The sequence below is a fragment of the Athene noctua genome, chromosome 4 (genome assembly GCF_965140245.1).
Source record: "Athene noctua chromosome 4, bAthNoc1.hap1.1, whole genome shotgun sequence".
Lineage (NCBI taxonomy): Eukaryota > Metazoa > Chordata > Aves > Strigiformes > Strigidae > Athene > Athene noctua.
Window position 1 is genome coordinate 50,336,906 of NC_134040.1, and position 17,908 is coordinate 50,354,813.

Genomic DNA, 17,908 nt, shown 5'->3' on the forward strand with positions numbered 1-17,908 from the left:
GTTGAGCTCTGTGCTGGGTCAGGTATTGTCTGTCCTCTTCCCAACAGAAAGCATAGAGCCAGCATACATTCTGTGCTGCATGCTTGGCTGGGGCCTGGCCTGGCTCAGGCCCCATCTTAATGTCGGTGGTCTGGAGTGTTGTGATGCTTTTAGAATGACATCAGCATCTCGGAGATGCTTGGGAAGGTGATGAGGAGGGAAACGTGCAGCTCTAGAAGTTGTCCATTTGAAAGTAGGAAGCCTGAAGGAATGGAGAAGTTCCAAACTGTAATAAAGATATAAGCTGGGCTCACACATTTCGTGTTAATGGAAGGATTTTGTGTACTGGGGGTTATTGCTGAGAAGAAGAGACTTTCCCCCGAAACGGTCACGTGGGAGGATGAGTGCAAGAGCTGCTTGCTGAGAAGCTGGGACTGAGAGTGCTGGATTGTTTTCCCTGGAGAAAACCAGATCTGGGTTAATGGTGCTACTGGGTGTGCTACCCCACCCCACATTGTACACAATGCCTGGTCTTTAGCCGAGTGGGAAATGGACAACTCCCCTTTCAGATAACGTTTTTATTTTAAAAGGCAGTCTGGCAAGGCTGAGACGCCCACTTTAACATCCTTGTCTATAGGTAGGAAATGCTCTCAGGTCCAAGCTACCCATACCTTGCTTTTTGAGACTCTAGGCAATATTCAGCAGATGCTGGAAAGATTTCCCACAGTTGCAGTTTTTGTCTAGGTTTATATATCTGTATATGTTTAAATATAGATGTCTACAGATCCCCTGTCTATTATGTACTTTTTAAAGCCTTGCACCCATTTTGAAGTTGTGTGCTGAGCTGATGTAAAATACATGCTTGTAATACTGCAGGCAGTTGTTAGTCTGTGATACCTAGTCTTGTGACACAATACACTTAGGCACAGATTTCTTGAAAAGAGCTCTTACACTAGTCTTGAACAAAGAGCAACTACTTTATAAAACAGGATTGTTTTTAAATAGACACGAGTTTAGTTGAAGAGCACATGAAAATGCTCTCATAAATCAGCCCCGTGGAACAGTTTCATCTAAGGTTTACTGAGCCTCAAGTCATGCGCTAAATTATAAGTCTGTTGTACACTGCCTAATTTTCTTTAAGTGGGGCAAACATATGCTGTATGACTTGAAGTCATCTTTCCATGTCAGCCTTCTTGTTTAGTCTGCTCCTGAAATGCACTTCCTTCTTGCCACTTTCCCATATTTGAACTACTCCTAAGAATTTGCTGGGTTTTTTTCTAAGCACATGTTTTGAAGCAGGTGGGGGATATTTCAGGAATGTTTTCCTGTCAAAATTGAACTCTGTTCTTTTTGTCATTAGTATGCAAAACTGAAAAAAAATTGGAGGGAGAGCCAAATGGATGTGTAAAACATGGTCAAAGAAGTTGCCTATAAGGTATAAAACTAACAAAAATATTTCAGGACATGACATTGTCATGGTAATAAATGGCAAAAAAAAAAATTCAGATCCCACTGGCTGTTTTGAAATAATAATTTTTAGGAAAAATCTGCTATTGCTTGTGGGTTTAAAACCTGACACCATTCTGCCTCTAGAGAAAACTTTTTTGTGATTTATATTTCATGCTTTGAAGAAAATTAAGCTACAAAAATGTCTGGTTTATGTTAGCCTCAAACAGATATATTCATAATATTTGCAGGCTAAAATCACTTCTTTCCGTTGATTTGCTCATCTCATAAAGCTCCTACATAAGTGCAATCTTGAATTCCTTTCAGAGTGTCTCTATACCCTCTACTGGCTCTAGCTACATTAAATATAGGAGATGTATGTGAAAGATGTCAGGAACCAGATGCTCAGCTGTAGAGGTTCACCTCATCCTGCTGGAGAGAGGACTTTAACTGAGATGCTACAGTTTTCAAATTAAGCTTGAATGAAATGTAGACTTCTCCTTGCTGGATGTCTCCACTTACAGCTTCATAATTTTCGTTAAGAGAAGGAAATGAAAACAAACGGGCAGTTGACTTAATCGGGTTTTATAGGTCTGTGTCATTTTATGGTAAGCAATCTAAACATAATAAAGCAATGGCTTCAACTGCTATACCTACCCAAGGGTCTAGTGCCAATATGCCCCCTTGTAATTCCCTGTGTTTTGATAATGTTTCTTACTTGTTTTGTGCAGAAGAAAACTTCAATTTCATTCAGTCCTAATTACCTTCCTAGTAGTTATTTCAGTTTTGGAACATATCCAAGTTGAAGAGTTCTCCTGAAGTTGTCAGATATGTAAATTGCAATCTGAATGATATAACTTACTTTGTCAAAATAAATTCAAATAATTCTAACCTTGGTTTCAGTAAGGTGCTCTCTTAGGCTTCACCTGTGAGCTGAGATAAACCTTTAGCATTCTTGATGTTCCATTCAGTAAGAGTTTCTGAAAACAAGATTTGGTCAAGAACTGAGACTTATATTTAAATCCTATAATTGGACTTAATTTCCATCCCTGAGAACACCTCTGTAGAGGGAAACATTTCATGTAATGAGAGGTCTTAATTAGGAATTTATTAAAAATCAAACCCAATAAACGTCCCTTTGCCCACGCTCCCCCTAGTTTTCAAAAATATCTCATTAATATTAAACCACTTTTACTAGTTTAAATAGCATGGCACAGTATTACGGAATGAATGGGCTACATTTTTTTGACTGAAATCCATGTAACTGAGACCTTTCAAGCAAGTAGCCTATACTGAGGTTTGTATTCTACTTGATGCTGCCTGATTGACTGGAGGCACCCAGCTGTTTTAGCTTGTGGTTCCTCCTACGTCTTTGTAACCTGGTGACAAGACCACAGTAGTAGTTGACGGGGAAAATATATGAATCGAATGAATGGGTGGCAGTGTAAAGGCAAATGGCTGCCTACAGAAAACACCATCTGAAATGCTGATGGGGAGACAGCCTCTCAGAATTAAGGTTTCTGAGGGACAAAGAAGCACTGAGAGAATGTATCTATTTAAATGACTTATTCTCAAGAACATACTGAGCATGAGGGTGGCTTAAAAAAAAAGGTGAAATAGCATGACATCTGAAAAGCAGTCTTGTAGCTGTAAGCAGAGTGTGTTAGCACACTGATAGGTGCAGGATGTGTCCTGCTTTACAAAGCAAAGCCGGTGACGCAGGAACTGTGCTCGTCTGGCCTGTCTTTGGAATGGTCTGCAGAAGTGCACCGGGTTGGTCTAGTGGCTTGTTTCCTGCACGTGTCATTTGTCACAACTCTGATCTAGATGGACTTCCATGAAAGGACCTTGGAGGAGGGGCAGACGGGAAGCGTAACCTCAATTTACGATTTATGTGGACTGTTGAGGGGCACCCTTACCCTGTGATTTGCTCATCCTTTCTCCAAAGCCCCTTTAAGAAGCGTGCTTCAGTGTCAGGTAGTGAAAGACTCATGTTGCTGTTGTGCTTGAGGGACATGAGCAAGCAACAGCGAACCTTTGAATTTTCACATGCCCTTTGAAAAGAAGAGCAATCCAGAACATGCAGTTGCTTGTGAGTTGGTAGTAAGATGCTAAACTTGCAAAACTTTCTTACTTTTTGCTGCCTTCTTGTTTCACTACAGCATGTGCAGCTAATCAGCAAACCATGTCGTATGCATTGTGGGCCAGCACGTGCTAGCAGTTCATTGGAACTAGAAAATAGGAGTTGGGACTGCAAAAAGGAAAAGGAGTGCCCAAAACAGATGAACAGTCGACACTCCTTTGAGGTTGTATATCTTCCAGCCTTTTCCTACGTGTCCTGCATTGTCTGAAAAAAGGGTGCTTTAGCACCTTGCTTGCATTTACAGAATTTTAGTCTTGTAGCATTAGTAGTTGTCTCACATTTCTGTACGGGAGATGACTGGCATTGCTCTGGAGAGACAGAGATGCTGTTCTCCATTCAGACAAAAAGTCTGCAGGACAGTAAAGAGCTGAGATGAGTCTTTGTGCATCTCCTCTACTCGACTGCATTGTGCAAAGCAGTCATCCTGGGTATTAGTTCCCTGTTTATTATCAAGTGTTATTTTAAAAGAATCTGGCTTTGTTTGGTTTTAAAAATATTATAGTGCAAGTTCTTTCTGCAGAAAGTAAAGGCTTCTGTCCTCTGCTCCTGGTTAGTACAACCTTTTGCTGAGAAAGCATGTAAATAAATGCTGTTTTAGAGCTGACAGGGGAAAATGCTTCCAAGATAAACTTGGCAATGTGTTCTAAAAGCACATCAACCAGATCGTGCAGAGTATAGTTAGAAGCTCATTTTCTTGTGTGATAGAGCCCATATGCAAGTATGTGAGAAAACCAAAACACATCTAGCACAAAGGAATTGGTCATATTAGATCTGTTTATTTAAGAATTTGCGTATGGGCTTTCAGAACATCAGCTGGGACCAGGTCTCCTTCCTAGCTTCCTGTTCAGTTGTCCACTATCATCACAGTATCTGAACGATTCACAGGTTGCAGAGAAAAAAAATGTTATCTCTGCCCTCCGCAGCCTGTTGACAGAAGCCTCTTTAGCTTATTGACTCATTATCTTTGGGATATGTGCACAAATACACACACATTTGGCATCCAACTTGGGTGGCTTGGTGAAGGCATCATTTGTCACTGACAGGGAAGCCTTTGGTGGCTCTTCTCTGTACTCTGGTCCAGGCCTTGTGCATCCCATCTGTGTGAGCCTCCAGGTAAAGCTAATGGTTGGTTGCATTGTTCCATCTGCTGTTGAATAATGTTGCTGGTCACAAGTAGTGCTGGTGGTGGGGGACACATCTCAGTCCTGCAAAGGACTCTGAATGGCAGCTTGGTTGTCACGAGCAGGCCCCTTACACCTTGAGGGGAACAGTGCAGAGTGGAGCTGTGGTTGTATCTGAAGCTGTTCCTTGCAAGCTACATCGTGTTTCTTTTTGTGAGCTCTGGTCATGATTACCAGCAGTAAAAATGCAGCCCATGGGTATGTGCACATGGGCCACTCCAAGTTTGTTCCTAGCAGCACAGGAAGGAATTACAGAAGTACAGGAGTCCTTTGTGTAGCAGACACTGGAGCCTCCAAACAGATCATGCTGTCAGATGCAGTCTATTCTGCTAGGAGCTATAGTCTCCTCAGCTGAAAAGAAGTTGTCAGCTGCCCAGAGAAGCTGTGGATGCCCCCTCCCAGGGGTTCAAGGCCAGGTTGGACGGAGCTTTGAGCAACATGGTAGAGTGGAAGGTGTCCCTGCTGATGGCAGGGGGGTTGGAACTGGATCGTCTTTAAGGTCCCTTTCAACTCAAACCATTCTAGGATTCTATGAAAACTACATTTCAGCCTCCAAGAAGAAAAACGACTTGTGTGCTGGATGGTTTTCCCCATTTAGTGTCTGGGAGGTAAATGGTGAGGGGGAATGGTGTATGTGTGAATTCGGGTGTAACCCTTGCAGTGTTGTGAGATCTGCCAAATAGCTTAGCCAGCTGCTTGTTTTTGTCTCTCTTTTTTTTTTTTTTTTTTTTTTTTTTTTCCTCCCAGCACCCCCATCTATTGTGCTCCCACTTCACTTTATGGATAGCAGTTTTCTGACTAAAAACTCTTGCCCCCTTCCTGGAAGCATTCGAGACCAGGTTGGATGAGGCTTTCAGCAACCTGGTCTAGTGGAAGGTGCCCACTAGACAGAAACTCTTGACAAGTAAATGGTGCAAGGCTCTGAGGAGGAGACAACGGTGGTTGATTCTGAATGCTTGGGAAGACCATATTTTACTTGCCTTTCCCATGAATGTGGACAGCTTCTACACACCAGCCTGTCAGGATTTGTAAAGCAGGAGCTGTTGTGCTGTGGGGCTGGGCAGCCACGTTTCCGTCACTAGGTTTGACCCGATCACTTTTGGAGCCCTGCTGTTGGCGTTGCTGCTCTGTGACCCAATGTTCTCTCCTCCCTGAAGCCGTTGACACACTCCGCGCTCTGGCTTATTGCAAAAGTGTTGCTCTTTAAATGTGACTTTCACATGGGCTCTGCATTGTGCTGCCCATTTCAGTTACAGGGCTGGCTCTGTGTTTTGGTGGTTTCTTTTTTTTTTTTTTTTCTTCAGTCCAGAGTTTGCTGGGTTTTTTTCCTGATTGCAAAAGACATTTGAAATGGGCAGAATTGTAAAAGCTTATCAGCAAGTCATAACTCTCGTTTCTTGCTCCCCAGCTATGTTACGCCTCTATTCACTCGACTGAGTTGCATCTCCACGCAACAGCTCGTGTCGCCACATCAGCCCTTACGCTTTATTTACGCCGAACACTATTTTCCCTCTTCTGTCATCAATTACGAAGTTATAAAAAGTGCTGGTGTTGATGACTGTCAGTGGGAAGGCCCCAGCGGTGTCTCTTGCCCAGGCCAGCTGATGGCAGCACGCCATCTCCCAGCACTCTGGCCGGGCAGGAGGCAGGGCTTGCCACTGGGCTTTGCCTCCATTAGGACAGGGAACAGTTAAGCTGAGCTTCCTTGCTGCTTTAAACTGCTTTGAAGATGTGTTGCAAGTGTTCAGTGATATAACAAGGAGACCTGCAGGAAGAGTTTATAATATGTTGAGCAAAACAGAGACTGTCAGATAAGTGTAGTCAAGGGGAAGGAGACAAGGATTTTTCAGTAACATTTTGGGGTTTTTTAGTGTATCAAATACTTTGGTTTTGAGCCACAGCACTTTCCTTCAGAACACAAATTAGGTTTGCTGTGGTAACACTGAATGCTCAGAAATGCTCTTACCTTGAAAGTTACCCCAGAGCAGAGAGGCACTTCCTCATTTTTCAGGGTGTGCTCTGTTCATTGGAAAATAGTCTTTTCATCTTCTCTACTTTGTGCTATTTGATTTCCTTCACCTTTGCCCATTTGATACTGACTTTTCTCTCCATTATGAAATCTGGGATCCCTGTTAGTACTAAATTGGTCTTGTTCTTTCCTAGTGGTCTGGCAGAATATTTCTGTGTGCTCTGTCTGCAAATTTAGGTTTGAGTTGCATGCTGTGTTGGGTAGGCTGTGTGTGACTCTTGTTAAAATCCTGTTGACACATAATGTCATTTCTAAAAATGTTTGGTACCGATCTAATTATCTATCCAGAGAGGCCAATTACTCAAGCAGCTCATATTTTTTCACTTGAGTATATTCTGTCAGAGTAAATGACTTGCCTGATCAGACCTAGACCCTGAAAACAGAAACTTTTTTTTTTAAATTAATTTTTTAGGTTTGTTTCCAAAAGCCTACAGTAGCAGTAATGAGGTTGTGGATCTGGATAAAAAGTGTCTGAATGGCCCATGCTTTTTACCTTATTGCAAGGAGCTGGTAAACCAAACTTAAACTTTCTGCTCAGAGGCCCTAAAAAAATTTCCACCCTTTCTTCCATCCAGTGTTTGTATCTCCTCCATGGGATAGTGAAAATACCTTTTCTTGCTGCAGTGCTTCACTGATAGGACTCTGACAGTTTTCTCCTGAAGATCCAAGTGAAGATTTTCTTGTTGTTTCATGTGATTTTTTTTATTTTTTTATTTTTTTTTTTTAGTTTCTGCAAGTTCCATTTCATATTACTTGAAAAATCCCAGGGGGGGGCGAAATATTTCCCCTTTGCAAATTCATAAAGGATGCTTTCTTGCTAGATTTTGGCCTGAAGAAATCCTGCAGTAATCTGAGAAAGGCAGAAAAGACCAAGTCAAGGGAGGTGGCGCTTGGGAGTCTAATCACTAAACTCCTGCGGATTAGAGACGGGGCGCCGTGCCAAGGCGACCCAAGCTCTATTCCTGGCCCTTTAAACCCCCCAGCTCTTTCGGATCTGCTCTGTGCTTGTTTCGGGGGAAGCATGAGGCTTTGTAATGTGTCGTAAGCAGTTTTCCAGCCCTCTGCAGCTAGGAAGTGCAGCTGTTAAACATGATAGACTGATGCAGGGGAGCAAGGGTGCCATTACTGGGAGGACAGGGGAAGTGTGGGGTCTGCTCCTGCTGCCTGTGATGAGATGCTGCTGTAGGTGCTCAGCAGCAGGCAGGGTGATGCTGGGAGGATGCACTGCTGCAGTGAGGAATTTGAGCAGGCATTCTGCTAGGCGGATGGCACCCTGTGTTTTTTCAGCCCTGTATTCTTTGCAGGCAGTGAAAATTGCTCCTTTTCTTTTCCCTCCTTCTTCTCCCTATTCCTCCCCACTTTGAGACTGTTGCTTCTCAGCTGCTGCGCGCCAAGACTGATGCTGCAGAAGATGGTATGGAGAAATGGGCCTTGGGAACTGGTGTTTGAGCAGGGACTGTGGGACGATGCGCAGGTGTGGTTGCACAAACACACACATGCTGAGAGGCCTGAACATGTCGATACTCAGGGAATGGAGGCAAATGCCAGGGCACGCTGTGGATGAAAGTGTAAGAACAGACTTTACGGAGTAATAAAGCCTGTGCGGTTTGTGTTTGGGCTGAAAATCCCATCCCATCTGTTCCAGATGTTTTTGGTTGTGTTTATAGCAAGTAGCTACTGTGCTGCTTTGACAGAAAAAAATTGTAAAAAATAAATTCGGGTGCATCTTCACAACCATTGCAAAAAGGCAAGAGCATCCATGAAATATGTTAGCTTTTATTGCCTTAGAAAAGATGCATAAGTAGTTGTAAATAATTTAATTGAAGAACTGGAACTTTCGTGGGCATGCCTGAGTGCTGGCTTTGTGTATTTTGTTGTCAAGAAGCATGTCCTTCCCCTTCATGCAAGGTAGCAGCTGCTTGTGAAATGGTACCTTCCTTAAGTCAGGGAAATTTGTTTTTCAAATCATCTGGCTTCTGAGTCTCTGGCAGACAGCATGCACAGAAACAGCCTCTGTGAAGGGGAGGTGGACCTTTTTTCAAATGTCAGAACTGGACCTAAATTTAGGAGCTGATACTCACATTCGTTTCATGTATGGTGCTGTATTAGCTGCTGCCGTCCAGTAATCCAAAAGAATAAAAGCAGTGTATTTCTATCTGCTTAGTCAGTGGTTTTGAATCTAAAGTGCTGCTTTGTTCTTTTTTACCTGTGACATATTTGAGACTCATTCACGGGAGCTGAGCTGCAGACTAAGCCAAGGATGAGGCCAGTGGCATGTTGGTAGAGATGCTTGAGGTGGAGGAACACTTGGCAAAGGTGGGAGAATGGCTGCTGTCCCATTGCTTTCAGAAAATGAGGGCTCTGGTACTTTCTTTTGTGGCTGTGCTGAGGGTTTATTCTTTGTGGTGGTGGTGTTGTTGTTGTTCAGGTAGCCATTGACATGCAAGGTAGATGTCCTGAGACATTCTGATTTCTTGGTACTCATCTGTTTGGTTTTTATACTCTTCTGAACTTGAATGTGCCCTTAAAAAACTGTATGAAGTGTTTGCTGCTGCTGCACTTGGAGGATCTCGTGGGATCACAAGTGGAAGCGATATGGGTGTGAAGAAGTTTTTGAAGGCTTTGCTTCTTTCTGTACTGAATTTTTCCTTATTCCATCTAAGGAATATAAGGAGAAGGTATTGTTTTTTGATTGTTACCCACATATGCCTGTTTCTTGCCACTGGTAGGAAAACAGGTACCAGCTTGGTCTCCTGTTGTATTAAGATAGAAAGCTTCCACAGTGACTGTCCAGCACTGAGCAGCAAATGTGTCCTTAGCCTCTAAGCAATACGAAAGGAGATTATTTAATATAGCTAGATTATTTTTTTTTCTGTGATTTGATAATTTTTGTATTTGCTTGTCAAAAATGAATTTGCAGGTGAACCTTTGGAAGGAGTGTGGTCTTATTTTGTGGGTGAAATAACAGCAGCATGAGTTCTGGGCAGCACTGCAGGAAGACCTTTCTGGTGGAGGCATAGAGTTAGGAGTCTCTCCTATACAGAGAAGCAGATAAGAGATGGAGAGAAAAGGGGAGGGGAAAGAAGACAACTGCTAAAACCCATCCCCAAATGGATGAATGAATGGGTGACACACATAAATGACTGCTGTGATGGTCTGACTTACTGTAGCTCAGTCTCTGGATAATCCTCATATGTCAGATTTCTGTAAGGCCACCATGTGACACAAAGCTTGCCTCCCTACAGACAAGTGTGCTTTGCTAGCATTAAGAGGCTGGCACAAGGCTGGTCTCCCACTGTGCATTCAGACGCATGTGTATGTCTGTGTGTAGTATGTGTGCTTGCTCCTGTACGTGGTTCTGCAGCCAAGGTCCTTTAGAAGAACTTTAACAGGAAACTGGAATTCAGCAAACTCTTGGCTATTGCATAGATAGTCCCAAAATTGCCTTTGTGTCTATACATCCATTTTAGAAAAAAGGAAAAAGGCAGAGGGGGGGGAAAAAAGAAGAAACAGGAAAAAATCCCAAAGACTTCTAGCCAGGATTACCTTACTTCCACCTGTCACCACTGATGTCCTCTCAAGGTTAGAACTCGAGCGACGTGAGGCCATCTTAAACCAAACGCCATTTGAAAGGAGCTCTATGAAGGAACAGCAGGCACTGGAAGGAAAACAGGAGTGCCCACAGGAACATGAACAACAGCTTTCAAATTAACTTGCCCAGGACCCGGGCCGGTTCAAATCGCTCGCTCCAGGAGAAGTCTGAGCATTCCTTTTTTCTTTTCTATTACTATAGGATGGAGGACGAGGCAGTACTGGATAGAGGGGCTTCCTTCCTTAAACATGTATGTGATGAAGAAGAAGTGGAAGGTAAGAGACCTTGGACTGCTGGGGAGAAAGGGTGCCTTCAGAAATTGTATTTGTATGTAAGATCGGAACAGTCAGATAGCAGAGAAAAAAGGCACCTTTGTTTTGCCAAGTAATTAATCCTAAAATTGTCTGAAACACCAGTAAGCTTGATCGGGGTGGAACTGAGCTTTTAAAGAAACCGTCTTTTTCAGTTCAGGAGTGAAATGTTGTCATACGGTGCTGCACACATTTCCACTTCCCACAAAGTCGTGCTTGCTGTGTCTTGCATAGTGGCTGTGAAATTGGGGCTATTTTGTTTTCCTTTCCTCTATGAATATAGTTTTGGCAACACTTGCATATCATCACTGCACTTGGAAGTGCTGGAATATGGTGGTAGGTGCTGCAGATGGAGAAATGAACTGGAAAAAACAGCAGTTTCACTGAGTGTCAGGGATGGACATAAGGCAGCAAGTGGATGTTTGACTGGGTTATCCTTTTAGCTTAAGAGGCATAAAGAGAAGGTTTTTTCCCTTAAAGAGGAACTTTTTAACGGAGCAATTTCCTCATTTTTTAGGAAAAGAGTAGATGTCTTTGAAAGTGTTTTTATATTCTCTCTAGCTAAAAATGTTGTGAAATCCCAAAGGTAAAAGGAATTTAAAGGAGTTTAGTTTAAGCTTGTTTGTGGAAAATTATTAAGCTGATAGGAATGAATTATTTGCAGCAAATTATCTTTTTTTCATTTTATGAGAATTCGTCGACTGTGTGCTTGATGAACTAGTATGGGAGAAGGAGGAAAAGATGATAGAGTACGTACTCTACCTAGAAGGGAAAGGAGTCAAGCATTTTACCTCACAGTCCTATCCTTCCCCTCATGACTTAGGCCAATTTTATTCTAATTTCTTTATTTGCAAACAAATGCCTGTGGCTTTTTGGTTTAAAATGTTTTGAAAGGTGCAGGGTTACAGCCATGTCATTGTCACTGGTAATGGACGGTAAAGAATCAAGCAGTATGAAAAAATAATCTCCAGAAAGATAAATTAGAACACTTCCAGCAAGTCAAACCAGTCATTTCCATGGAAAAGCCTGTGTTTTCTTCCTCTCTTGTATGAAGTAATCTGTGCTTAGTACCTATAAATCATGTTGAGTTTCATTAGGTCATTTGCTGTCTGCAGGGTCAGAATGACAGGGGTTTTGTATTAGCCTTTTGCTTGTAGAATAATTAATACTTTGGCCCAGCAGAAACATTTGAGAGGGGAGAGAGGGAGAACATTTCTTAGATTTTACTGTCTTAAGTGTTGCCACATGCTGTTGTGGTGTGTATTGCCCATGTGTGATTCTCTGGGAATATAAAACAAATCCTTGGTTTTGAAGAGCAGTGTGGGAGTGTTCTTTTAACTGTCTGCCGGTGCTGGGAGAAAGGTTGTGGTTAATCTTTAAGTAATATTTGTAGATATGGTGTGTTTATCTCCTTGTTTCAATGCAGATATTCTCATTTGATATAGTTGGGCTAACAGACCAGTTGCAGTTCATCTCACTGGGATAAGAAGAGGGGATGAAACAAGTATTTCTAATTACACAAGACAGGCCTCTTGAGAAGTGTAGCCGCTTGTCTGAGCCTCTGGAGAGACTTGGAGCTGTGTAACTGGCTAATTCCCTTGTTTGTGCTAAATGCAGTGCCTTGATTCTTACCAGGCTCCTGTGAATGACCTCACTAAATCACAAAAGGATCTGTCTGTGGTGGGGCCAGTGCTGACACCGTAGCATCTGTCAGTGTCATGGTGCGTGTGTGATGTGGTTGGTGAGTTGCTGCTCGGCCACTCTTCTGGTGTGGGACAGCCTTGAATTCATAGTACTTGGCAAATTTGGGGCATTACTACAGCGCAAGTAATCATTAAAGGATTTGGCACTTTGAAGAGGTCTTACTTGCTTTAGAGGGGAAGATTTCCAACCTAAATGATTCTATGAGCATGTCATCAGCTACATCTAACTCTCTACACAGATATGCGCCCTGTATGTAAGTACACTTAATGTATGTTTGTATCTAATACACACATATGCACCCCATGTACAGTCATAGTCTGCATGTATGGAATGATTTGTAGATCCACAGAATGGTTTGGGTTTGAAGGGACCTTTTAAAGACTGTCCACCCACCCTGCTGTGGGCAGGGACACCTTCCACCAGACCAGGTTGCTCAAAGCTCCATCCAACCTGACCTTGAACACTTGCAGGGAGGAGGCATCTACAGCTTCTCTGGGCAACCTGTGCCAGTGCCTCACCACCCTCACAGGAAAGAATTTCTTCCTTATATCCAATCTAAATCTGTCTCCTCTCAGTTTAAGATCCAGTGGAAAGGCTAAAACATCAGGTTGAAGATACTTCTAAGTCTGCTAGATTTCTGCACTGCAAGGGGAGTGGTTACAAGGAGAGATCTAGAGACCTGAAGGTGTTAGCTCTGAACACTTCAGCTACTTTCATGGTATGGTTATAACTTGCTTTTCTAAAAGGCTTACAGTAGTTGCACCCTCTGTAGACTCAGGTAACAGCAAGTGGAATTGTTAACTTCAGGTATATTTTATTTTTCTGATAATTTTTATTTTTAGCCTACTTTCATGAGGAAACAACATACATATAAAGTTGTTTACCTGTCTTTTGCCTTTTCTCTCCATTTGTCTCAATAATTTTTTGCACCTAGTAGTCAATATCGATCCAAATTTCTTAGGAAGGCTCTTCAAAGCTACTCTTAGTTTCACTAAACTTGTAGGGAAAAAAAACTGAGCAGAGGAGAGGTTGTTTTCTTGTCTCTCTGCTAGGGAAAGGTGAATTGTAACCTTTATGAGAAGAGAGCTGACAGTGTGGTGTTAGGGCAGTGGAACTTGGGGATTCCCCAGCTGCAGGAGAGAATGGGAAAACCCTACTGCAAAACATAACATGCTTAGAAAGCAGGCTGCTTTTGTTGCTTGTGAATCGGTTTGATTTCAAACCAATGAAGACAGAATTTTAAAGTTGTCATTTTGAGCATCCCTATTTTGCATGTCCTTTGCAAGAAGAGAGGAGGAGCATGGTGTCATTTTATCGGTACCTGGTGACCTCATGTTATGTCTGTGAGATGGAGATAGCAACTCTGAATTACCATGTCACTAATGTGATTATGTAGCAGTGTGGGGGAGAGGGAAGGACTTTGCTTTTTAAGGAGGGGGAAAAATGGGCATTTTTCGTTGGTCAGGATGTTGAGACATTTTCAGCTTGTCCGTCGTGCCCTTGCTCAGTAAATGTAATGTTAATAGAAATCATACATACCTGACAAAACTGTGTCCCTTTGGTCTGATTCCAGAGATTGTTTAATGCTTCTCTATGATGGGACCTCAGTCTGGTCCTATGCTGGAATGTGTTGCTATTTTACTGGTGATATCAGCTGTTGACATTCAAAAATTACTCCATTCCAGCTCACCCCATGCTGTCTTTATCAGTGAGAGGACTCAATTTATTAATTCAGTATGTGTTAGTTATGAAGAGCTGCTTTGCTGGCCATCACTGATATTGCACATGAGTGCCCAGAAATGTGACTTGGCGAGCCAAGGGATCTGCCTGGGTCTGGTTCAGATTGTGGAAGGAAAGCCAATGCAAAAATGTAGGCTTTCTTAGGGAAATCAGGAAGAGGCACTGCCCTAAACTGAACCTCCTGTGTGAGAAAAGCATTCCCATTCATTCAGAGCACTGCACGTTCCTTTCCTTGAAGGTAATGACATATTGCTGTAATGCCACTGTTAGGAGTGCTGGTATGTGTGACATAAACAGATTACTTAATAGCCAATTTTGCAAGAGGGGAAAAGTAAAGCTCCACCTTATCCTTTGAGATAAGGTATTCTTGGCTCTTGAAGCGTAACTTCCCCCAGGCTCACTGCTGCCCTGACTTCTCGGTGGGGTGGAGGATGCTTGATTTCAAGTCTGACAACTCTTTCTGGAAGGCTTGAGGACCACTCTGGCTGCCTTTTAGGAGACGGGGACCAGTACTCGTGTCAGGTGTTTTGTCCTGCGTTTCAAATTGTTTGCAAAGGTCTGAGAATATCTCTTAGATACCACTGTTGCAGGAGTGGATTCAGAAAAAAATGCTGTTACAGTGGAAACTTTTTCTTGGATCCTGTTATCAGTATGGTTTTTACTATATAGAGAGCCTAAACCAGGGATTTTGTAATGACTTGCTGTAACTACTTTTTCCATTTTAGCTGACTGCTCCCCACACCTTCCTCCTCCTTGCTTTCTCTTCTTGACCCTGTTGTGTCATTGCACTTTGCTGGTAGAAAGCTGTGTGATGCCATAAGCCTAAGATTATTACTTGATGGTTGGATTGATGGGGAGAGAGGTTTAAAGGGTAAAGATAACTATGAAAAATCTACTCTTATTAACAGCATACAGAAGGTAGAAGAAGGCAGAAGAAAACTTTGTTTTCGTTTTCTTCTGTCATCCCCACCCTCAGTTTTTGATTAGTAATGGTAGGCAGACCTTCTCCATTTACAGAAATAACCAGAAAACCTGTTTCATATCAGTTAGAGTTTTCAATTGCTTCTGAAATAAATATGATTTAAGAAAACCCAGTATGATAAAATCTCAACACAGAATGTAGTTCATTAATATTCTTTGGTACCTTTAAATTATCTGCAGAGGCAGAGTAGGCTGTATTTTGCTTTGGTAAAACTGAGTCAGGATTTGCTTGTGCAAAAGCAAAACGATGAGGACTCAGGCACTGCCTTTTTGCTCTCTTTCTGTACAGCAGCTGGCACAACTTGGGAATGGCAGGCACAGACTGGGACCTAAATGATGCCCCACACAGCTAGTAAAATCAAGACGGGTGGTTTGGATCTTCTCAACTTTGAAGTATCTGAATGAAAGATTTCAGATGAGCTTCTCTCCAGCTTTAATTCTCCATGACACTTTGCAGAATACTGAAATGTGCCATTAACTGGTTTGTCACAAATGAAAAGATTTAGTGCTATGACTTCGCTGCAGACTTTTGATAATATGGTAAATCCCTGTGGAAAAGTTGGGAGTGGTTTTTGTGTGTACTAATTAAATCAATAGTACAAATGCTGTGAGGTCTGTGAAATATGAATAATTCATGAAGTGGTTTGTGCAGAAATTTTTGTCATTAAGATAATATCACTTTTCAGTCATTTGTTAGCTTGATGCTAGTAAATCTATGAGTGTGCTTATGTCCCCCATCACTGCATGGGATATGGTTCTGGTCATTGCAGATGTCTTTCAGCTGTTGTCAGGATTAGCTTTAAAGTTGCTGGGGTTGTGTGAGAAGGTGTTGATGCCCACCTACTCCAAACTCTGTGAGGAAAACTGCAATCTAAGTTCTGATGATGATAAACTGACTTTACATAAGGTAGTGATAAGTTGGCTGTGTACGCAGCAGAAGTCGAGAAAATGTAAGAACAGCTGAGTCAATATGTGATTTGGTTTGCCTGTTGCGAAGGAAAGGTTGTGTTTTCTTTTAAGCGATGATAAGGTTTGCACTGACACATGCTAGAAGTGTGAGGTACGTGGCAGTGAAGGAAGGTGTTTCCATACCATTCTGACAGTGACTGGCTTTTTCCCACCTCTGATTGGTTTAGAAATAATCAGTAGCCCTCTGACACAGTGGTGAAACTAATTTTGCTGAGGGCCATGCTAATTAGAAGAGTGGCCCTCAAATGCTACCTTCCAGCCTTTGATGGGAGCAACTGCTCTGAGTGGATGTTTTCAGTGACCAGGGCCATCCTGAAGCTGCTGTTCCCTAGCAAGAGAGAGGAGGCACTTGGGCAGTGCACAGCAGGTCCAGACCAGGGACATGGGCCTCTCTTGTCTGTGTGCTCATGATAACAATTCTACAAAGGTCGCTTTTGAAGCCCTCTCTTCTTTTGTGCTTCAGTTTCTGTAGATCCTGCCCAGCATCAGCGTGCATGCAGTTTGGTAGTGTGCACCCGATGGTGTTTAGGCTTGTTTGACTGTCTTCTCCCACCTATTGTATATACCTTCCTCTGTCCAACAGCTCTTTTTTAAGGTACATTAATAGTAGATATGACAGTTCAGGATGGAGGTTGAAAAACCAATACAGCCTTTGCTCAGTCTTCAGATGTGAGCCCCAGTTGTGCTGATTACCCTTCCAGAATTTTTCCGGGACATTTAAAAATAAAAAGTAACAGGAAATGTATTGGGAAGGCCCAGTTGCAGTTGTAAAACATGTAATGCTAGCGTTGGCTCTGTTTGGCTGTATTTAGCAAACTCTTTCATGGTTTTTGCCTGTTCACTGAATTGACAAATTTTTAAGAGATTACTCCATACCATAAATCAAGAATAGTGAAGGTAAATGACAGAACCCACTTGGCAAACAGGGAAAGATAATCAGTCAGAAAGTGGAAGATACCTGACCCCAAATCAGGGCCGGGATCCTTCAAGCTCGGCCACGTCAAACAGTCACAGCCTTCATGTGGCTAGGGAACCTCTGGAGTGTCCTTCCCTCTCTCATCTGTGCACCCAGAACTAGCAGAGCTGGGGTTAATCTGGAAATTGATGCTAGGGCTGTTTCTGTACCTTCCTAGAATAAGTGCAGTCTGTACGCTAGTTCAGTCATTGTCTCAGCCTTTGTGAAGGCCTATCCCTTTGGGTGATGCTCCTAATCTGGTTGTGTGATGCTGCGAAAACTTCATTAGCAGTAAAAGGGGACTGAGAAGGGATGTAGGAAACTCAGGCACTTCCCTGAAGGAAGTGTGCTGCTGGAGAGGTGTCAGGTGAGGCCTTTGTGTGAATGGGGCTTCTGCCAGTGAGCACCATGTTGTTGGCATTCCTTGGCCATGCTCTGCCTTCTAGCAGCCCCAGCTCTGGCGACAGTCTGCCTGTCATAAAACACACTGTGGCTTCTATATGTTTCATTATAACTGCAGCCTTGGAATCAAGGTTTGCTTGCATCACGGCCGTTTTTCTATCTTGTGATACAATACTGCAGAGTAAGGCAGTTATGAGGATTGGCTGCGAGCTGCCTGGCACTTTGCAAACCCAAAGACACAGACTGATGGTTTAGGTAGATCTTTGCCTGGCACGCTGCAGTTACGTCTCTTGTTTTTATTGCTAACCTGTGCTCAGCCTTTGCTGTTTGTTCTTCAGGCTTTAGACACTGTGCTACTCCCTGCAGTCATTGGTGGTGATTAGGAGTTCAGACTCTAAAAGGACCATGGTGTTTGTTTCAGAGTTTGGAGTGCAGATTTAAGCAGCATGCCTTTTTGTTGCTTGTGCGCAAGTGGT

General features: G+C 42.7%; 1 protein-coding gene across 10 annotated transcripts in view; it reads left to right on the forward strand.

The window, feature by feature from the left end:
- Positions 1-17,908, forward strand: part of SLC4A4 (solute carrier family 4 member 4) — a 231,478-nt gene that overhangs the window by 61,435 nt on the left and 152,135 nt on the right. For 7 of the 10 annotated variants that reach the window (XM_074905327.1, XM_074905325.1, XM_074905333.1 and 4 more), the window contains exon 1: positions 10,069-10,645. In XM_074905327.1, the coding sequence (XP_074761428.1) occupies positions 10,468-10,645 (178 nt within the window). In that variant the 5' untranslated portion in view covers positions 10,069-10,467. Of the gene's footprint in view, positions 1-10,068; positions 10,646-17,908 lie in introns of those variants that run through there. The other 3 variants (XM_074905331.1, XM_074905328.1, XM_074905330.1) reach the window with 1 other exon arrangement.